The sequence below is a fragment of the Buceros rhinoceros genome, unplaced genomic scaffold (assembly GCF_000710305.1).
Source record: "Buceros rhinoceros silvestris isolate BGI_N320 unplaced genomic scaffold, ASM71030v1 scaffold29229, whole genome shotgun sequence".
In the NCBI taxonomy this organism is placed as follows: Eukaryota; Metazoa; Chordata; class Aves; order Bucerotiformes; family Bucerotidae; genus Buceros; species Buceros rhinoceros.
The window spans coordinates 54,924-55,898 of record NW_010431445.1 but is presented as its reverse complement, the minus strand read 5'-3'; the positions used below and the strand labels follow the sequence as shown (position 1 = coordinate 55,898).

Below are 975 nucleotides of genomic sequence, written 5' to 3'. Positions count from 1 at the left end.
TGTAGGGAAGCTCGGCTGTAAAGCGTGCAGAGAGGTGGGCTTCTCCAGGTGTATTCTGCTGGAACAGTTTCCGAGGTTCAGCTGGGCAAACCCGAACTCTTGTACAAAGAATTTAGCGTGGAGTATTTATTAGCTCTGGCAGTACGGCAGCAGTGGTGGGGTTGGGTCTAACGCCGCTGCGAGCAGATCCTCCCGTAGTGCATTTACTGACTGGCAGTGTGGGCAGCGAATCCAGGCGGTACCACGTGCAGCTGAAAGCAGATCCGAAAACAAGAGGAAGGGTCTTTCTGTGGGTGCCACGATGTTGCGCAGCTCCCTCTGGCAGGTTCTGGCTGGGTTTGACAGCGATGTGGAAGCAAACCTCAGCTGTATAACCCAGATTCCACTCTGAGCCAGTTCAGGAAGGACTTTGGGAGTTCAGTGCATGTTCTACAATACCCGCTCGCTGCAGATAATTACCAGGAAAGGTCAGTGTCATTGGCCTCGCTATTGAGGCTGAACTGGTTTAGTTTAGAGAGTCCTCAGGAACTTGGGCCTCCAACAGTGTTACTGAGCGGTGCAGACAAAAGAGCTTGAAAAATTCAGAAATATTCCGGAACGTTGAACAAGGGGTAATTGTTGTGAACGACTCCATTCTAAATACAGCTCTTTGTGTGTTTCCAGAATTACTTTCGCTGACATTTTCCAATTTCTACAATAGGAAGAGTTGAGTACTTTTCTCTCTTTAAGAAAATGTGCCCTCCATGCAAATCTATATAACTAGATAAATATTATTTCCTTTCCCAGCTTGCTCTTGGGAGGTTTCCATATCCTCAGGTAAGATTGTTCATTACTGCTGTTTGCCACTGTGACATTCATTCCTATGTATGAAGGTGCAGAGAGCAATTGTGAACATTTGAGCCACATACAAATAAATCTGTCCTGTTAAATTGAAAAGTGGTATCTTGAAGGAGTCATTTAGAAGTTTCTATTGAT

General features: G+C 45.7%; 1 protein-coding gene across 1 annotated transcript in view; it reads left to right on the top strand.

The window, feature by feature from the left end:
• The window catches only part of MAP2K5 (mitogen-activated protein kinase kinase 5), a gene marked incomplete at its 5' end in the record, with an annotated part of 65,742 nt that overhangs the window by 16,001 nt on the left and 48,766 nt on the right, over positions 1-975 (top strand). The window contains one exon of the mRNA XM_010143437.1: positions 787-816. Within this exon, the coding sequence (XP_010141739.1) occupies positions 787-816 (30 nt within the window). The remainder of the gene's footprint in view (positions 1-786; positions 817-975) is intronic.